The sequence below is a fragment of the Denticeps clupeoides genome, chromosome 3 (assembly GCF_900700375.1).
Source record: "Denticeps clupeoides chromosome 3, fDenClu1.1, whole genome shotgun sequence".
Taxonomy (NCBI): domain Eukaryota; kingdom Metazoa; phylum Chordata; class Actinopteri; order Clupeiformes; family Denticipitidae; genus Denticeps; species Denticeps clupeoides.
In genome coordinates, this window is record NC_041709.1 from 24,027,082 (window position 1) to 24,045,944 (window position 18,863).

The window sequence follows — 18,863 nt, forward strand, 5'->3', positions numbered from 1 at the left end:
ACAAAAATGTGAAGAAGAGATGTGTCATCTGGAAAGACTGGAGATACGGCAGTGGGTGAAACCTGGAGGTGCCGTCAGGGAGAATTCGTTCTTCTTTGCGACCCCAAGCTATGGTGACGCTTACTAAAGCACAACTCAAGCAGTTTAGTAAATCTTGGACTGCCAGGCACGTTTACATCTGTGACACAGTGGTAATTCCAAAGTGTTGTACAAATACAAAAGAGAATGGAAAGAACAAACAGGCAATAAATGACATCATAAAACATTAGTCTTCATAACCAGTGAGAAGTCATGGTACGTTAGACCTAGGCAGAGCACATTTGTAGAACTATAGAACGTAGAACCACAGGTCAACTCAGTGGTCAGCCATAACATTATAACCACTGACCGGTTGAAGTGAAAGTGAATTGACTGTCGTTGTGAAACACTGCAGCACGGCACACACACAATTAAATGTGTCCTCTGCTTTTAACCGTCACCCTCAGTGGGTGGCACCTCAGTGGCACCTTGGCAGGTCCCAATTATTGGTCCCAATGGGTTTCCGCCTGGTTTCGAACTAGGGACCTTTCACGTGTGAGGCAAACCACTACACTACAGAAACATTGCAAACAAAGTGTTTCTGCTCAGAAGGGTGTCCCCAGAAGTTTGAGGAGTTTCTCCAAATTCTCCAGATACCACAGCAGATACCTTCAGAGGTATAGTGTTATCCATGTCTCAGTGGGTCAGGGCTCACAAAAATTGGCAAAAGAGGACCTTGGGATGTCACATTTACAGGACTTGAGAACATATGTAGAACCAGGGGAAATGACTCCAGCTAGACGTGAGAACCTAGTAGTTAAGCTCAAGGGCGTAGCTGAAAACTCAGGAACTGAGTGGAATGCTGCCGCGCTGCCTTCATCTGAGCTGGGTACCACATTTCTGTTATGCTCTGTCAGAGGGCGTGTCCGACACGCACCGCCCCATCCCAAACCCTTCTACAGAGGGATTCTTTCATCCATTCAGAAATTCCATTCACTGCATCCCAGGTTGAACACAACTGAGCAGCAGGACAGTTCTAATGGACGTTGTCCTGCTGAGGTGGTGCTCAAACAAAGTCAGTCTCAGTCAGGAACCAATGAGAAAATGCAAATGTGACACAACAGGGCCTGGCTGAAGGACAGGACAGACAGGTTTAATAAGCTTTTGATTTCCTAAGTTATCAACATCAGCCATAAGCAGCCAGTGCACTGAGGATCAGTTAGAGTGGGGGAGGGCGTACTCACGAGTTTCCGTGTCATTATCGACTGAAGTCACCCTGACACACTGATTCCTGAGACTCTAGGTCCCCAGAAGAAACAAGGGTCACTAGGCTCTATGCCCAACAATTAAAGATGCACTTAGTCAACATTTAATGTGGCAAATGGAATGAAACTCAGAAACGAAATAAGCTTTACATAAGACTGAGTGTTTATAGTATAAGGCAGCTTAGAGTGGATGAACTAACCATGAATGCATTGTACCGCACCCGCATTCCTAGATGAGGCTTACTTTAATCAAACTGGGCACCAAATACATTTTTTTTCAGGGTGGATAATGCTGCCTTCTGAGCACATGTGTGGTTAAGTCATATTCAATAGTTTGACGATGCTGAACCTCCATTCCTGCTTCGTCACGTCCTTCACAGCAACTGGTTAACAGGCTAACCAGCTTATTACTGGACTTTCAGATTCATCCTTTCTTCAAAAAGTCTTTATTAATTTCCCAGTTAAGCACTTGCGTGATGAGTTGAAATGATTATTATGAAGATCGTACTCCGAGTAGTCAAAACCACAACAGAATGGATCAGTTGGTTAATCGAAAGGACATCGAGACATTTTCTCAGACATTTAGAATATAGAACCTGGAATGACACAAAATCTAATTCTGCACCACTCCCTAGACACACTCACATACCAGAATGGTTTAAAAGAAAAAACAACTTCACCTTGTTTCTGCTGATCTGTGGAATGCACCGAATCCCTGACAGGAACCCAATAAGGCACTGTGACATAAATCAACTGAGATGTCAGTTGGGGCAGTGGTGGCCTAGCGGTTAAGGAAGCGGCCCCGTAATCAGAAGGTTGCCGGTTCGAATCCCGATCCGCCAAGATACCACTGAGGTGCCACTGAGCAAAAGCACCGTCCCCACACACTGCTCCCCGGGCGCTGGTCATGGCTGCCCACTGCTCACTCAGGGTGATGGGTTAAATGCAGAGGACAAATTTCACTGTGTGCACCGTGTGCTGTGCTGCTGTGTATCACATGTGACAATCACTTCACATTTTTTATTTTTTAAATTGCTTGGATTACCAACGAGCAGCACAATCTGACCTATGGCATCAAAGAATGTTGTTCATGCAGGCCTGATGGAGGTCAGACATTAACCACAGGTCACTTCACTGCTGAGCATAACACGGTCTCACACTATAAATAGTAGACCTCGTGTGGACACGGGGTACATATCTGATGTTCATTTGCCTATTCTGCAGGATCAGACCACGTGGAATAATCTTCACAAGTCTCAGGCACCCATGATACTCACCAGATTACCAGTTATACTACATAGCAGGAACCCCAACAAGACCTGCTGTGTTCTGCCCCAGTCATGTAGCATCACCATCTGGTCAGTCATAACCTTTTTGTGACATCCTTTTAAAGAACAGACTTTTAAGTGTTCTACAAATCCTGATCAGGTTCCTGGGTTCCCTTAAGGCATTAATCACGACTGTCTAGTAGGAATTTAGATAAGGAGCCCTCTTAATGGTGAATGCTGGCTGGTATCTTAAATTCCAGCTATCTGATAAATCCAGCTTTGTGGAACAACCCCAGGTTAATGGTTACGGCTGAACACATAAGATAAAAAAAAAAAAAATAAACACACAAGACAAGGCATCATATTCTGGGACAAATAATAATTTTAATTTAATTAGCAGCCTACAAACACAAATCCAGAATGCCAGGGATAATTCAGTTAATTGGATCTTTATGTCTGAACTTTCAATTTTAATTAAATGAGGAAAGATTAAACAATTCCAAGGGGGGGGGGGGGGGGGACACACTCATGGAGAAATGGTAGAGCCACATTTAAAAAATTATAAAAGTGGGACAGACCCTGTGATCAGGGATGATTATAGGCAAAATGCTCAGCAAAACGGGCACACATTACTTCTATTGACTGAGATTGACACAGGACACAGAAAGGCGCTGAAATATGTATTAAAACAAGAATTCATTCAAGATGCTAAATCAACAGCAAGCCTAAGATATGCAGTCATTTGTTAGGCCTTTGAAAATATACATATTTAAAAAAAAAAAAAAAAAAACTACTTTCTAATCTCTTCACTACAGAAATTAGCATGTTGCTATCACTATGATAACGAATACAATTTTCAAACAAACTTCAGGTCAAAGTTTGTGAATTAAGCATCATGGGAAATGCGAAACAGCAACATGTTCCAATGTTCCAATTGAGGGGAAAAAAAAAAAAAAAAAAAAAAAAAAAGGATTTCTCATAAAACAAAATGGGACTTTGCCCCAAGGGGACCTGATGTTGAAAAATGCCAACAGACGGCAAATGAAACGGTATCCGACTAGGGCTCCCTAGTCCCTAGGATTCCCTCCGTGAAGGGAGCGGGAATACTGGAGAATCTACGGAAGATGGTGCTATGACAGTCATGCAGCTCCCACCGGGCACAACAGTCGAAGCCGTAACGGGGATGCGGGGCGGATTTAGCTGCCGAAGCCGAAGATGCCCTTGATGTAGCCTGTCAAGCCGCCCTTGCCCTTCTGCTCAACGTGGTCCTCCAGAGGTGGGAAGGTAACGTGGTTGAGCGCCAGGTCAAAGAAGAGCGGCTTGCAGGGGACCGGCTGGAATTCGGGGGGAAACTGCACCAGATTGGGCTGCTTGCTGACGAGGGCGGGGTCCAAGTGGAAGTTCTCCAGACGTTCCGAGAGAGGCTGAAGGACGACATAAAGGAGAGAGCATGTAGTCAATGAGAACCCCCACCTTCTCAAAACCATGAGAGATAATAGTGTGTAAATGTTAAGTGTAAATCTTCAGAACATGCCTAGATTTCACCTCACCGATTGTGCATGGGTGTGGTCTGCTACAGTTCTACATGTATAGCCATGTGTCTGAATAACAGAGTACATGATGGGGTTCGGTCTTAAAATCCCTTATTATGAAAATTTCACTTTGTGACATTTCTGAATTTTAGATAGAGGCTTCAGATACAGTATTAGGGGACAAGACAAAAAAAGTAATTGTCCAAATTGTGCCAAATATGATAATTTATAATTAAACCCATTTCAAAACACATTGTATGAAGTATGAAGAAGTCAGTATTAGAGGTTCCATCTTTTGTTACAGTACAGTCGATACAAATGGTTTAAGTTACATTAGGACGGAGTCATTACAACAACAAAGGCAGACAGTAATTACTGGCAGCCAAACCAGATTCCACAAAACACACCGGTGAGAAATGCAAATGATTTTATCTCCTGCTCTGGACTCGGGGTAGTAGGTGTGTATTGGAATCATGGCTCTCAATCAGCGGCGTTATAGCCAAGAATTTTATGGATACAAAATGGAGGAGGTTGCCAGATATGGTTTTTCCACACTTACCGTGTTGTCCTTCACCTGGAGCTGGGAGGGTGTTTCCGCTACATCCTCTGTGTCTAAAATACAAACAAGCCCACATGGTGAGACACTGTGTGAACCCTGACATTCACTAGAAATGCACAAGAACAGTCACAGGTGAAGCCTGAATGTCAAACACAGACTCCCGGGCCCACCAGAGACAGAAAGCAGGTCACCATGAGAGAACTGACCCAAGATGGCCGCAGCCTGCAACGAGTACTTCTCTGCATTGACCTCTGCTATAAGCTCCTGGACATCAGGAAGGTCCTACAGGAAAAAGTTCAGCACACAACATGCACATTACATATTGCACATTTGTATGTCGGGACTTAAGATGGTGGAATATTTTGTAAGGCACCTTGAGGCTGTTGTTGAGGTTCTTGGCCTTGGACTGCACCTCGCGAGCATACTTCAGAACCCGCTCATAGAGAACCAGGGCCTCGCTCCACTTCTTCACCAGTACATAAGACTGGGCTATGAAGAAACACCTGAAAGGCAACGGGAAAGGCGAGGAATTTTACACCAGTTGAACGTCATGGATTATACAGTTCACATGGAACTCTGTCTACCTTGAATGTCTTAAGTTTACCATGTGGGTTAAAGCACTTGATAAGGGGCCAGTTTGGCTTCCCTCACCGCAATGTTCATATTTTGTGTGTTGTACATGGCTTTTCATGTACTTTGACAGTGATTGATCGGATAAGTCCAATTCCGAGCACTTCCTAGTTCACAGAGGTGATGGCAAAGGTAGTTTTTCAATGTATGAAAAGAAAAGAAAAAAAAAAAAAAGCCTGCCAATTAGAGGAACACAGACCTGTAAGCCTTGTAAACCAGGATCTTGAGGGCCATCTCCTTCTGGAAGGTGCGATCCTCCTCCATGCCCTGAAGAGTAGACAACTCTGCCAGACTCTGCAGGGAAAACGTGGGAACAGCAACGTGACATGAGGAACGCGAGAAGAGGAGACGTGAGGCGGCGTGGGCCGAGCCGGTACCTGCAGGATAATGTCATACAGGCGGATCAGGTCCTGGGGTCGTGGGCCTCGCTTGCTCTCGTCGGTCTGAGGCTCCTTCAGCTTGGCCTGCAGAACTTGGGCCATGCTTTCATTCCGCCGCACCACCGTACACAACTTGATGTAGGTCAGGTAGCTGCAAGCGCGCAAACACAATTAATAAAACTACACAGGAAGTGAATTTGAGATATGAAATGTTCTACATCTGAATATGAAGGTACCTATGAAGATACTGCAGATTAGACACTTTGCCACCTTCTGCATCTGAATTCCTCTCTCTGGATTTCTACACACACATACACACACGCATGATTTACGAGCATTATGCAAGAAAGTGAATCCTAATGTCTGAATGGAAACAGGCCTCACCACATCAGTCCTCAGTTCCTCTCGCACAGCCTGGATGGTGTCTCGGCATTCGGCCAGCAAGGTCTCGTACAGACGCTCCTTCGTATCGTCATTGGCTGCCTGAGGAAGCGACGTGACATGTCAGGTTTTCAGTCTCGATAAGATACAAGCTCGTGGCTTCTGTTATCGATTAGATGACGTCACAAGGAGCAAAAGAGTTTGTACAATGCAAATCAAAACTAAGTGAAACATTTCATGGAAATTAAAGAAAAACTGTGATATTGTATATTTGTATGTGGGAGAAACACAGAAGTCACAGGAGAGGTGGGGTGTTGTCTAGATTGGTTCCCTGTTCCTCTTTCTGGACCTGCAGTGGAAAAGTTGAATCTTTACACGACATCAGTTCTGTACAGTTCCAGGTGATAAGCCACAGTAACAACACGCGATCATCTGGCACATTCCGTAAATCTGAGGAGCTTGAAGGAGCCAGTCGAATGTACGTTTTAGACTCGGACACCGTCGGTGGAAGATCGGCTTCAGGAATGTCTGGTTGTAGCTGAGGAAGAGTTACAGGTACATTCCTGGCGGGCCGGAGATGCTGCTGTTATTACAGGACTGCCAGAGTTCAGACAAAAGACCTGCCAAGCTTCTCGGCTTCAACTATCTGGGGGTGGGGGGAACTATTCTGCATTCTGACTGGCTGGTATGATGGACAGGCAGTTCCGGTCAAGATTAACCGCCACTCTGAATGGATACACAAGTCACAGAGTGGCAAAGGAATCTCTGGGACCATGGTCACAGGCCGAAGACACTATCATTAGTATTTTGTGACAATTTTTGAGAGCTGTATGACAAGGTGCCATTATTAGTGGAGTGCATGACGAGAATTATAACAAACAATGCCTGCTCATTACATCCCTCAGTAGCTGCTCTCTCTGATGTATAGTTAAATAACGTTAAAATAAAAACATACAAAAATAAATAAATAAATTTAACATTATTAGTCCAGCAATCACAGTTTGGACGTATGTGTGCAGACACCGGAGCGCCTGAGTTCAGGCCCGGCTTTACTCCATGCCAACTGGACCGGAGGAACCAGTCGGTTTACAGGTGAACGAATGAGAAAGAAGCACTTCTTTACCAGGGTCACCCAGTCATGAGCGTTAACGTGTCACCAAATTCTGATGTGTCACACCACTGGACTACATGGGTGGACACTGAGGCAGAGACTTGTCCTTTTGGCCATCAAACAATTAATACAAGCAATATGGGGCAGTGGTGGCCTAGCGGTTAAGGAAGCGGCCCCGTAATCAGAAGGTTGCCGGTTCGAATCCCGATCCGCCAAGGTGCCACTGAGGTGCCACTGAGCAAAGCACTGTCCCCACACACTGCTCCCCGGGCGCCGGTCATGGCTGCCCACTGCTCACTCAGGGTGATTGGTTAAATGCAGAGGACAAATTTCACTGTGTGCACCGTGTGCTGTGCTGCTGTGTATCACATGTGACAATCACTTCACTTTAGACTTTAGAATAGAAGCCAGATGACAATCGGGTCACCACAAAACGTTCAGAACCATGGTTCCATCTGAACTCCTGGTCTTTAATCTAAGCACAGATGGGCGCTGGCTCGGACAATTGTGATGTAATGTGTAGAATGTCGCCTGAAACTGCATGCCACAGTTAGGAGGAGACCACAGGGTACAGGTGTGGCTGGGTGTGGGAGATACCAGGCTGGGACAAGCCACCCACTCACAGTGGCTCACAGTGACAGGACAGGTTCATCTCCAGGAGAAAGAGGGCCACCTGCTGAGCGCATCCTAACACACATCCAACTTCCAAACATTTCAGGAACAAGTGTCAAATCGCCCTCTTGTGGTCTCCTAAGCAAAAATGTATTCGTACATGTGACTAATTCAATGACCTTTTTTAAACCATAGATTATAAATTGCATGGAGGATGATTAGCCAACAGGAGGCAAATAGGAAACATTTTGGACAGGCTCAAAACTCAAAATACCAACAAAAAAACCTATACAAAATGTGAGAATAACTGAAACGATGGTTTAATTAATTAATTAATTAATTAATTAATTAATTAATTAATTAATTGGTTGATAAATAAAAACTGCATGACCTGGCAACACAGATCAATCACTTTAATCCTACCTGCAGTCATGCACACTCATCACCAGCCCTTTCAGAGGGTCAGCCCCCCCCATTCCCTGTGTAAATCTGCTACCTCGGTACGTACCTGGGCAATGGCAGCCTCGTTATCCGCCAGGCCAAGCAGGAAGATGCGAGCCCTGTCAATCTTGACCGGCACAGTCCGTCCCCGCCACTCGATTTCGCTCATGGTGGCGGCCTGCTTGGCCCTCGTTTGCGTAATCAAAGCCTAACAAGCAAAATGATCACATAGACGTATGACATTTCATAAATACTTTAGACTACATTTGCAAAACATGTGTTCTAAAAACTGCAACAGCACTTTTGAGCACAAGATGCCTACATCAGATGACGAAATTGTAAATTGAATTGTGATGTAATTAAATATTATTCAGACAAATTGCTGTGCTCTCCACTGCTACAGGATGTTTGAAGTCATATTATGTTTGCTGTGGTTAAGCATCACCTTTGAATTCCATTGTACCTTATATTCTGTGCACATGAAAATATTTGACACTCTCTGCCCCACACCTACTACTTTCTGGTGAGATGACTTCACTACCACGCCTCATGTGACCCGCTCACCTCCAGCTTCTCAGCAATCATGCCTCCACCCCCTCCTGCGCTCAACCTCATCTGCATCAGGTCATTAATGGCATCCTGGTCGCCTAAAGGAAGATGGGGGGTTATGAATTCATCTCAAGCATTCTGCATGTATAGCCATGGTGGAGTAGAAATCGTACCAATGTTGTAGGCGCAGTAGCGGATGTTGGGAGAAATCTCCTCCACCCTCTGGTAGTAGAGCACGGCCTGCTCCTCTGTGAAGGCATTGGCCAGTTTCTCATAGATGGTTCTAGTCAAAGAACAAAGTTCATTAAAAGCCTAATACTGTTTTAGGTTTCCATGTTCTCAGCCTTTGAAACAAAACATGTCTAAATGTTATACGAAAAGGCACCACGGCTGGGGGTATAAAATATGTTGTGGACTTACTTGCATTTGTTGAAGGCCTCCATGGCAGCTTTCCATTCCTGTAGCTCAAATTGCACCATTCCGGTCAGGTAGGCATTGTACGCCTGGGGAAACAGTACCTTTATTATTTAAGTTCACATTAAAATTATTTAAGCCTCTCAAAGCAAGGCATCCAACTTCTTTGTCCTATTAGTATTTTCTGGTGTGTCCACAGGTTCTTCAGGATGACCTTCCCATCGGGGCTAAGACTGGACACCCTGCTCTGCATGGTGGTGAGAATCAGAGAATCAAACACTGTGACAAAATGTTTTCCATGATAATGATGGGTTAGGGTTATATATCCAGATATAGCAAGAGCTGTATACAACATGATCACGATATCTCTGTGGATGAAGTAGAGTTCATATGTCCCTGATTAGTATCAATTTCAACGCATTGATACTGGATCCCAAATTGCCAAATTAACCTCACTGAACGTCTTTAGGTGTGGGTTAGGGCTACAACTATTGAATATTTTTGGAATAGAATATTCTGTCGATTTTTTCATTGATTAATCGGATATATCCTACTTTTGCGTTTTAAACAACTCTATGAATAGTGTGTTATGCAACATGAAAATCCTCTTAAAATGAGCAAGCAATTGGCTGTTATTGCACACAAAAAAAGTGTTTTATTCAAACTCAATACTTTTATTAGATCAAAGCTTAAAACCTTTGGGTTACTGTATCCAGAACTAAGTCCACAACCTTTCTGTGAAACATTCATGATGTACATGAAAAAAAAAAACTATGAAACATAGGTAAGCCTATTTGTCCTTAGATTTTCATTAAAAAAGGAAAAATAATTATATATACACACACACACACACAAAATAAATAAATAAATAAATAATTCAAGTATAACTAATAATCCAACTTAAACAATAGTTACGTTTCCAGTTGTATCCAGATGAGGTAGGTAGGTAGAATGTTTGTCTTTGTGCAATGTTATGTGCAAAATAGAGAGAGAATTTGTCTTAGTGCATGTGTGTGCAATGCATGTGCAAGCCTGTGCCGCTGTGATGTAGAACAATTGCTATAAACTGGCCCAAAAGTAAATCTATATGCTAATGAATGTATATTTGTCCATCTGTTGCATTCATTTTTACTACCTTATGCATGGGGAAGGAGTGTTTTGAGATGTAACCTATCAGTGTGTGTGTGTGTGTGACGCGTGGAGATGAGGAGGGATGAATTACATGTGTGAGATCTCATGCCTTATCGACTCATAACACAAATAATTACAAATAATGTAGGTTCTAAGAAGCGCTAATGTTAGTTAGCAATCATAAAAATAGAATACCATGTAGAAGCGCCGAGTTCGCTTGGAGAAGTGCAGTTTATGATATTTTTGGTTAGGGCGCTGTAGTATTGAAGTACTTTTATGGCAAGCCAGGTACGTTTTACAGTGATATGATAATAGATGAACTTTGGTGACGAATTAAACAAAGCCTCGAGGCAAAGAATTTTCCTCACATATTTTTTGTAATCGAATAATCGTTTCAGCCCTAGTGTGGGTTGTGTGTGGACACAGGTACCTGTGCCTCAAGCGTGGTCTTGGCGTCGACACGGTGACTCTCGCAGAGGCGCTCCAGGTGCTCGCCGTGCTTGCCGGCCTTGCGCAGGCGAGACATGAGGTGGAAGCGCTTGCGAGGTTCAGTGTTGGCCTCTTGCTTCAGCTGCATGGCGTAGCTCCACGCCCTCTCCGCCTCCATGACCACCAGCAGCAGGTACCTGACAGGTTAGGCTCTGAGTCAGTATGTCTTGGATGGTTTTAGGTTGCGATACTAGAGGTATAATATGTTTTGCCAATAAAATATGCATACAGTATTTTTATTCTATTTATATAACACACACACACACACATATATATATATAGGTGTTTGGCTGAGTCAATCCATACACATCCATATTTGTAATGCATTACAGGCCCAAACATTGGCATTCTTCAAAATACAAACAAGGACAAACCACCAAAATAAGATGGAAAAACCTGCATCATCCATTGGTTGTTCATCTGATGGGCCTGTATGTTCATGTGTTGTATGTACTGTGTATTATACTCAAGATTTCACCCATTTAACAAATGCACCCTAAATAACAGAATAATATTGTTGTGAAGCAAGAAAACATCACAACCTTATATCAAATAAGTACGCAAGCTGAAAATCTCACTCCACGTAGCTGAACGTCAGTGGAAACTCTCAGTGGGGTTGCCAGGATGGATCTGTGACCATTTTGGAGTACACATACATGTCTCACCAAAAATGCAGGGCTATTTAACTCTTTAATGCATAACATATTTGAGACATGCTTTGCTGGGACCCACTGAATTACCATGAGACATTTTTTTTAAAATGCCCTAAACAGTATTTGGAATGCAGATTGTAGTGGTAAAGACTAAATAAGTGCCGCTGCTTGACTGAAATAGTTTGGCCATGCCCACTCAGATCGCTTATAAGTAATAGCACAATAGAGTACTAATTTTTTCTGCCGGTGCGTGTGCTCTGGTACGACCTGCATTACGTGCCAAAAATTGTACAACAATAAAAAATAGAATCCCCCAGCCACCCCACGGCTCCACCACTGCTGAACATGGCTGACAGTCCATCAGTGAAACACCATCATGGTGACCAATCACGTTACCTGCTGTCAGACAGGATCTCCACCGTCACTTTCTTGCCCGTGAATTTGTGCCGGTTGCCCATTTTGAAACCCAGAGTTTTCCTCAGGCGACGCAGCCGACGCGAGCAGTATCCCCTACACAGAGAGAGAGTGTAAGAGAGATAGTGTGGGACAGAGAGTGCGGGAGTGTGTGTGTGTGTGTGTGTGTGTGTAAGAGAACAGCCACACAGGCCCACCGGGGTCTTCACCTGTAGCGCTGGTAATCGCCGTGCCTCAGACCATGCTGCTGCTGGGAATCCTTAATAATCTGGAGAACTGAGGCCAGCGTTAAGGACCAAGACTGAACATCATCACAGAACTGTCTGTGCTGGTTCACTACAATATCATTATCTACATTAACCTGGTGTGTGTGTGTGTGTGTTTGTATAACAACGTCTGTTTACGCGTTTTAACCACTAATCAGTCTAAATGCGCTCTATGTTTATGTTCTAGATTTAATTCATGCATGTTACGTTTGCTGCAAATAGAACTGCAAACTAATTTCGTTCATCATTGTGTCAAGATAAATAAAAAGGCATCGATTCAAAAAGATGCAGAGCAAAACTACTATTTAACACGACAAAATGAGCCAAACATTATTATATAATAGAAATTGAGTTTATGAAATACATAGACATGAAAGGTATGACACGTAGCGCTAGCATCAGAGCTAGATACTGACCAAGCTAATTCTAATACAAAGAATAAATAGAATGATGCGTTGTTTGCAGGTAGGATACTCTCCAGACTCAGGCCGCCGTCTGCCGCGTTCTCTTTATTTTCCTCCATTTCGGCAATTTTAGCCTCGATAAGCTTCTCCGCGGCCATTCCTCAGCCAAGCACACGTCTTTCAATCGCTGACCCGGAAACACTCCGCCCCCTCGGGGTCACGTGGGAGGAGCGACTGCTGGCAGAGGCGAAAACGTGCTTTCGGGAACGTAACAAATAGTTTTGAGGTTTGATTGAAAAATACGTTTAAATTGCATAATGCAACCATTACTCCAACACATGTTTTTACAAAATAGAAGAGATTTTTTTAAATATCTGAAAATAGAGTCCAACCTTGGGTACCAAACTCAGGGTTTCTTCATAATCAAGGAAGCCAAATTGAATACTTTTTATGGCCACTTTCATCAGATTTAAAGCCCTGCATGATATATTTTTTTAAACCTTTCCGAACTCTTCCGTCGTCTGTACTGCAGGAAGCCAGTAGGGGGCGACTGCGATATTTCACGTTTAGGGGGAAAAGTCATATTGCGATTACTGAGAATATTGTGATATGATGAATGGCACTTGCTTGCCTATCAATACAAAGTCACATAAAATAATTACTACATATTTACATCACTTTACACCCAAATACTGCTGCGTAATAAAATAAGTAATAAATAAATCAATAATAATTATTTCCTAAACAGGTACATTTGAACATAGTTATACTACATATAGTAGTATATAGGAAGTGCTGGATATAAACGGGATGGATCTTCAGATCGTACCAGGACACCAGGCTGTCTGTGTTATGTGACCGACGGACACCACTTGACATGAGCAAGCGGGGAAACTTTCATTTAAATTCAGCAGAAACACAGGTAGTACCGCAACAAAACACTGCAGGATTTGCTTTATGTTGACGACTTATTGACGATTCATTATATGAAACGTGTGTTTTCATTAAATCGCCCTCTCGAACATCGGTTGATGTGATTGGCTGTAAACTCTGGAGACATATGATTGGCTGCCTGGCATTTGTGCTCCAAGGGCCGTCAGTGAAGTTTCAAAGAGCCACAAATAAATGACGTTGAGTTCACAAATATATAAGGTGGTTTGTAAATGCAGGTTTATCTGTGAGTAAATGTAACCGCACTGGCGTTTGTACATCACACAATTGTTTTTCCGAGTCGAGAAACCCAGTCGTGAAATAAGTTTGTGAATGGTGAGATATTGCTTCGTGAATTCTGGAACTAATCCATCTCCACAGCAGACCCCCAAAACCAGACCATATTTATGGTCGGATATTATCCAGGATTCACTGGCGAGTCCTGGGGCAAAGTAAAAAAAAAAAAAAAAAAAAAAGTGATTGTCACTGATACACAGCAGCACAGCACACGGTGCGCACAGTGAAATTTGACCCATCACCCAGAATGAGCACTGGACAGCCGTGACAGGCACCCGGGGAGCAGTGTGTGGGGACAATGCTTTGCTCAGTGGATCGGGATTCAAACCAGCAACCTTCTGATTACAGGGCCGCTTTCTTAACCTCTAGGCCACCACTGCCCACAAGTCAAGATTGCCAAACCTCTTCCACCCTTCAGACCACAACTAATGCCATTCAGAACTGAATCTTCAGGTTTGAACTGTGGGGCTAAAAAGAAAGACAGGCTGATTCCAGGAGGTTCTGCTGAACCTTCTTTGTCCCATCTTTGAACAAAGTAAATGCTTTAAATTGCTCTCACTGTTAGTCTTGGAATGTACAAGCTGTAATGATGAAGATGATGAAGTCATAAGATTGGAAACTGACAGATTTTAGGCAGGTCCCATATCTTGACATTGTAACCCTAATCTAGTAAATACATGTGCTGGAGATGCAGTCATTTTAATACCTTTAACTCTGGATTTAAGGATTCCTTAACATTTCCAATTTAAGACTTTTAAAAGCTGCACAGAGACCCTGGAAAGTAAAACACACAACGAAAAAGAAAATACTTTTTATTATTTATGTACAATATCATAAAAGCTATACATATTTCTCAACAAAAACTTCAACCTCCGTGCAATAAGCAGCTCGCAACGCAAACAAGTCACATCTCTGCTGCATTTCATTTTCAACTCAGATGTTCTCCGCGGCAGAGATGTATTTGAGGAGGAACTTCTTGACCTCAGAGATGTGCTTGGTCTCCCGGATGGTGGTGTCTCGGCTGCGTACGTGCAGGAGGCCACTTTCCAAAGTGCTCTCGCTGATCACCATGGTGAAGAGCACTCCCATCTCATCATACCTGGAAGTGAAGAAAGTCAATTAGCAGAAGAAAGATGGCTATGCTCTTCATGATTACTAAACTGAAATAAAATAAACCCAGTCGAAATGGAATAAAAAGTCTACTTCGTGTGCAGCTGCTCCATGGACTGAGGCGCAGTTTCAAGGTAACCAGGCCATGCTGTGATCCCGGCTTCTTGAAGTTCCTGGAGAAGACCCTCACACACCTACAGGACAATTCGGAATACAAAGGGGTTCACAGATCCATCTAATGAAAAACATCACATGAAGCAAAAGAACACTGTGCCCTGGAGACCTTCTCACTTTTACACTTTTGTATTTAGCTTATCGTGGAGTTTATGTGGCAACATTCTGGAACAATCCTCACAATGAACTATGGGATAGGTCAGATGGCGAAGGATTCATGAGTGGGGATGGAAACAAGGATCAATCCCATTGATTCAGAAACAACCTGTGTGTTTATGAAAATAGAACCTCAAATCTTAAAACTTCATCAATTCAAAGCTGCATAAAATCCTACTGAAGAATCTACCTGTCTCAGTTCCACGGTGGCACCTCTGCCCATGTCCAAGGCAACTTTAACTGGAGCCAGAGCGGGATGCAGCTTCAGCACCTGAATATACAAATGAAAATAATGTTTACTGTGCGGGTCAAACACTCGATGCGGGACCAGTCCGGCTTCCCCCGCCGTACCATGCATGTTTCCGCTGTGAGTGTGATCGACCACGCCCCATTCTGCCCACTTCCTACTGCGTCAAGATGCGGCTTATCATGACTATTTGTAATTATTTATGGTTTTGGTCCTCACGTATTTATATAGATTTTTAGGCGATTCACAGCGCATCATGAAAACCCTGGTTGCTACTGAAGCTTCACTAAATAAAATGTTATTCCACACATAAAATTCCCTGACTTTCATTATAAAAGAGGTCCAATATAACGTATGGGTGCGAAGCAGAAAACAGGGTACCACCAGGAATTTTCATCTTAAATTTAAGACTTTTAAGACCACTTTAAATAATTTAAGACCAACGTCGCACCGTTCCTGCCATATGAATCAAATAATTGAAAATCAATTGATCAAATCATAAAAATAACTTTATTGCATACCTGTAAAGGATTAAACCGTCATTTGCCCATCACCGACTAGTTGACGTCCTTTGTGCGCAAGTGAAAAACGTGATTTCACAGCGTACACTGATGGAGCAAGGACCAGTAGCGAAACGGCACGCCGGGTAGGGGTTGCGTGGTGTGCACCTCAGCAGACTACCGTTATCATACTAATATCACTGGAAAGTGCAGCTTCTTTGCTTTGAGGAGCTTTGGAATTTTTTCTATGGTGGTACTAGACTTACGGTAATTTGTATTAAAAAGGGGAAGGAAATTTAAGACCTGTGAACAAAGTGCAGTAACTTCATTTACAGATGAAGGCCTTAAAGAAAGGCCCTCATTTACAAATACAAAATTTAAGACTAAGTTTTAGTGCATTTAGGTCAAAGTTGTTGACCTGGTGATTGGCAGCTTCTTCGCGTGTTGAATGGAACAGACCAAAACCCTGACTTCATCTCTGACATCCTCTACATGCAGTTTTTACTTTAGCACTTTGGGTGAGCCTGTCCTTAAAATCTTCATTTTCAAGCCAAATATCTTGAAACTCAGACGTTCTAGAATGTTGCACGTTTTTAGAGCAAGAGAGCTTTTGAGGAAAAGAGGGGAGAGAGAGAAAAAAAAAAAAAATCTAATGCATTATATCCTAATAAGAAAATTCTCTGATAATTACCTGACTTTCCCTGTCTGGAAATGCATTTAGAGAAATTCCCTGACCCGTGGGAAACCCTGTGATATTTATGCTCACTAGTGCCTTCTGCAGGTCCTTAGTGTGGTTTACCTTTTTTTTTTTTTTTTTTTTTTTTTTTTAAAACATCTTATTAAAAAATTATCCAAATCCACTAGTCAATTTAAAAAAAGATGATATGTTGTTTTCAGTTTAGAAGAATTTTAGGGATTTTAAAAAATGGCAGACCTTCCTCTGGTGAAGCCTCTGTTTGCCGTCAACCTTCTGCACCTGCTGTAGTGAGTTGGAGAGGTAGGCCAGCAACCCGTGGTCCATGTTGCTACTCATGGAGATGACATAAGGCACCACAGACCTCCTCCCGTCTCTGCACTGTGGACACAACGGTAGTTATGGTTAACAGCAGTTCACTAAACTCTGTCTGTTAGAATGAAGCCTTCTCTCGTACAAAAAGTGCAGAAGTCCATCAAGTTACACCTTCTTTTTGCTGAGGGGTGGAGATTAAATTGAGCGGGACAGAGGTGGGCTCCCTTGTTTCTTTTTGATGGGTGGACACATGCCTGTTTCTGGTGAAATACTGCCCCCTGTGACCATCTTACACACATTATCTTCAAAGACCAGCCAGCGAGGCTCCACACACAAACCTGCAGCTTTGTCCGGGCACCTTGGTGAGTCCTCAGCAGCTCTGTGTCTCCTAAGCTCCACAGGGTCTCCAGGGGTTCGCTCCCCCATGGAAACCTGTACAGGATCCTGACTCCGTGGGACGTGCCGCTCTTCAGATCCTTGCTGTCCACGTCAGAGGAGGTGAAGTCAGACGGGGTCGATGCAAACTGCCGTACGGAAGAGAACAGAAACCCACACATGCACTACACATTATGGGGACATTTTACTGACGCTTATTTCATTAGCCATACATCGGTTGTATTCACATTTTGGGGTCCTGGTGAAACAGAACTGATTACTTCATTGATGGCAGCCTGTTAGCACTTTGTAAGTCGTGCTGCCAAATGCCACACATGTAAAATGTAATGTAATGCCACGGCCGTGACTTGAGTTACTTGCTGAATGAGGCCGTACACCAAACCCCCAGTTTGTATTTGTTGCCCACTGTTATGGTGAGTGTTGGTTTGACTGGTGTGCTTCTGGTGCGAGAGCAGCACAGTTCACAACCAGCCAACCGAAGCGTCGAGTAAGGGGATCGAGGTGATAATAGTCTGACTACAACCGAGTGAATAAAATGATGAACCAGAACTGCTTACTTCGTTGGTGTCAGCCAGGTGCCATGAATGTAAATGGTGACCTTTATTAACAGAGCGGTAGAAGTACTGCTAAAGGCCAACGTTCACCCCCTGGAGAAAGGCAAACGTTTGGACAACGTTACTGTGTTGGTGACGTGACAACGTACCCTGCGCCACCACTTCATCCGCTGGCGTGTCCAGTGGTCCAGCCACTGAGAAGAGGTCCGCGGGGAAGAGAACCAGGCCAGAGACGCCAGCGTGACCTCGGCTGCGCTGGTAACGGGAGAACATCGCAACTCAACACCTCGGAGAGCCTCCTCGGAGGCGGGGAAGCAGACGCCGCTTTCCGCCAGGCCGAAGGGCAGCCTCCGGCCGACCAGGTCCAGCGAGGGGACGTACTGCTGCAAGGCACCTGCGCGGTCAGAGCCACGGTCACTAACCGCAAACGGAAGCGCCCGAGCGGCCACGGCGGTCACTCGCGGTCACCTTGAAGCAGGTCTGCTCGCAGCTCTCCGCCAAGCTCCGGGACGCCGCCATTCGCCAGCTTCAAGGGGCTGCCGATCGGGAGTATCCGCTCCCGGGAGCACCCGAGCGCCGAGGCCCACCACTGCTGCAGGAGGTTCTTCTTCAGCTCCGCACCCAGCGGCCCGTAGGCCCTCCGTTCGCCGGGCTGCACGTAGAAGCGCTGCGCGCCCAGCTGGGCGAGCGCGGCGCCGCTCAGGCTCCTCCGCGTCCGGGGAAGCGGGGCCGCTCCGCGTCGGAGGACTCGTCCAAACCGCGACGCGACCATTCCGCCACGACTGCGCAGGCGCGACTGAAAACATCCGGTTCGTGTTACCACGTCAAAATAAAACCTTAAAAAAACACCCGAATAAAGCCCGAGCCTTGCTGCACTGCTACATTTTACTGAGCCCGTATCATGTTTTTATTAAACTCTCGTACGATTTTTTTAAATTAATGTTTTAACCGAAATTAGGCTGGACTTCCGCTT

The 18,863-nt window shown here is 44.2% G+C and overlaps 2 protein-coding genes across 3 annotated transcripts; both read right to left on the minus strand.

Moving 5' to 3' along the window:
* Positions 1–3,526: 3,526 nt before the first annotated feature.
* On the minus strand, positions 3,527–12,720 carry srp68 (signal recognition particle 68). Its single transcript, XM_028973057.1, has 16 exons — positions 12,588–12,720; positions 12,057–12,123; positions 11,830–11,943; positions 10,722–10,917; positions 9,167–9,249; positions 8,920–9,029; positions 8,762–8,844; positions 8,265–8,405; positions 6,037–6,135; positions 5,889–5,953; positions 5,650–5,803; positions 5,472–5,566; positions 5,016–5,145; positions 4,849–4,924; positions 4,643–4,695; positions 3,527–3,975 (listed from the first exon to the last, which is right to left on the minus strand). The coding sequence occupies exons 1-16, from the start codon at positions 12,673–12,675 to the stop codon at positions 3,748–3,750; spliced, it is 1,782 nt and encodes a 593-aa protein (XP_028828890.1). The 5' UTR covers positions 12,676–12,720; the 3' UTR covers positions 3,527–3,747.
* Positions 12,721–14,540: 1,820 nt separating this feature from the next.
* polg2 (polymerase (DNA directed), gamma 2, accessory subunit) lies at positions 14,541–18,670 on the minus strand. 2 transcript variants are annotated; one of them, XM_028973435.1, is made up of 7 exons: positions 18,359–18,670; positions 18,040–18,284; positions 17,279–17,464; positions 16,866–17,006; positions 15,375–15,455; positions 14,948–15,048; positions 14,541–14,843 (listed from the first exon to the last, which is right to left on the minus strand). In XM_028973435.1, exons 1-7 carry the CDS (start codon positions 18,660–18,662, stop codon positions 14,678–14,680), a joined length of 1,224 nt encoding a protein of 407 aa, XP_028829268.1. In that variant the 5' UTR covers positions 18,663–18,670; the 3' UTR covers positions 14,541–14,677. The 2 variants fall into 2 exon arrangements, with proteins under 2 accessions (XP_028829268.1, XP_028829269.1); XM_028973436.1 differs by having other exon boundaries at positions 18,040–18,273; positions 18,359–18,554.
* Between the last annotated feature and the right edge of the window lie 193 nt (positions 18,671–18,863).

What these genes read in the sequence shown, in the direction of transcription:
- polg2 (XM_028973435.1), bottom strand. Translation starts at nt 18,662, where the DNA reads ATGGTCGCGTCGCGGTTTGGACGAGTCCTCCGACGCGGAGCGGCCCCG. An exon ending in GCGAGCAGACCTGCTTCAAG is followed by an intron (nt 18,285 to 18,358) that starts GTGACCGCGAGT and finishes CTGACCGCGCAG; the next exon opens with GTGCCTTGCAGCAGTACGTC. An exon ending in ATGGAGCAGCTGCACACGAA is followed by an intron (nt 14,844 to 14,947) that starts GTAGACTTTTTA and finishes CTTCACTTCCAG; the next exon opens with GTATGATGAGATGGGAGTGC.
- srp68 (XM_028973057.1), bottom strand. Translation starts at nt 12,675, where the DNA reads ATGGCCGCGGAGAAGCTTATCGAGGCTAAAATTGCCGAAATGGAGGAA. An exon ending in GAGGCCTTCAACAAATGCAA is followed by an intron (nt 9,030 to 9,166) that starts GTAAGTCCACAA and finishes TTCTTTGACTAG; the next exon opens with AACCATCTATGAGAAACTGG. An exon ending in ACCTCAACAACAGCCTCAAG is followed by an intron (nt 4,925 to 5,015) that starts GTGCCTTACAAA and finishes TTTTTCCTGTAG; the next exon opens with GACCTTCCTGATGTCCAGGA.